Source organism: Apaloderma vittatum, unplaced genomic scaffold, assembly GCF_000703405.1.
Source record: "Apaloderma vittatum isolate BGI_N311 unplaced genomic scaffold, ASM70340v1 scaffold25362, whole genome shotgun sequence".
Classification (NCBI taxonomy): Eukaryota; Metazoa; Chordata; class Aves; order Trogoniformes; family Trogonidae; genus Apaloderma; species Apaloderma vittatum.
In genome coordinates this window covers 1-226 of record NW_009702290.1, presented here as the reverse complement: position 1 = coordinate 226, position 226 = coordinate 1, and the positions used below count along the sequence as shown (strand labels likewise).

At 67.7% G+C, this 226-nt stretch overlaps 1 protein-coding gene across 1 annotated transcript in view; it reads right to left on the bottom strand.

The window, feature by feature from the left end:
• The window catches only part of LOC104281500 (extracellular fatty acid-binding protein-like), a gene marked incomplete at its 5' end in the record, with an annotated part of 8131 nt that extends 7952 nt beyond the window's left edge, over window positions 1-179 (bottom strand). Inside the window, one exon of the mRNA XM_009879507.1 lies at window positions 113-179. Within this exon, the coding sequence (XP_009877809.1) occupies window positions 113-179 (67 nt within the window). The remainder of the gene's footprint in view (window positions 1-112) is intronic.
• Window positions 180-226: the final 47 nt, after the last annotated feature.

Here is a 226-nt window from a genome sequence, read left to right as displayed (position 1 = left end):
GTTGAAAAGCACAGAGGGGAGTGAGTGTGCCATCGGCAGTGCCCTGAGCCCCGACGCAGCGTTCCTGCACAGAGGGTCCGTGCATGCCACCCGGTGCCCCCCCGGCACTCACCCGACTCAGGCAGGACGGCCAGCATGTCCTCGGCCAGGCCCACGGCGGGGATGAGCTCTTTGAACTTCTGCAGGAGCTGGGGGGTCACGTCCTGCCCCCGTGCTGCAGCCAGAC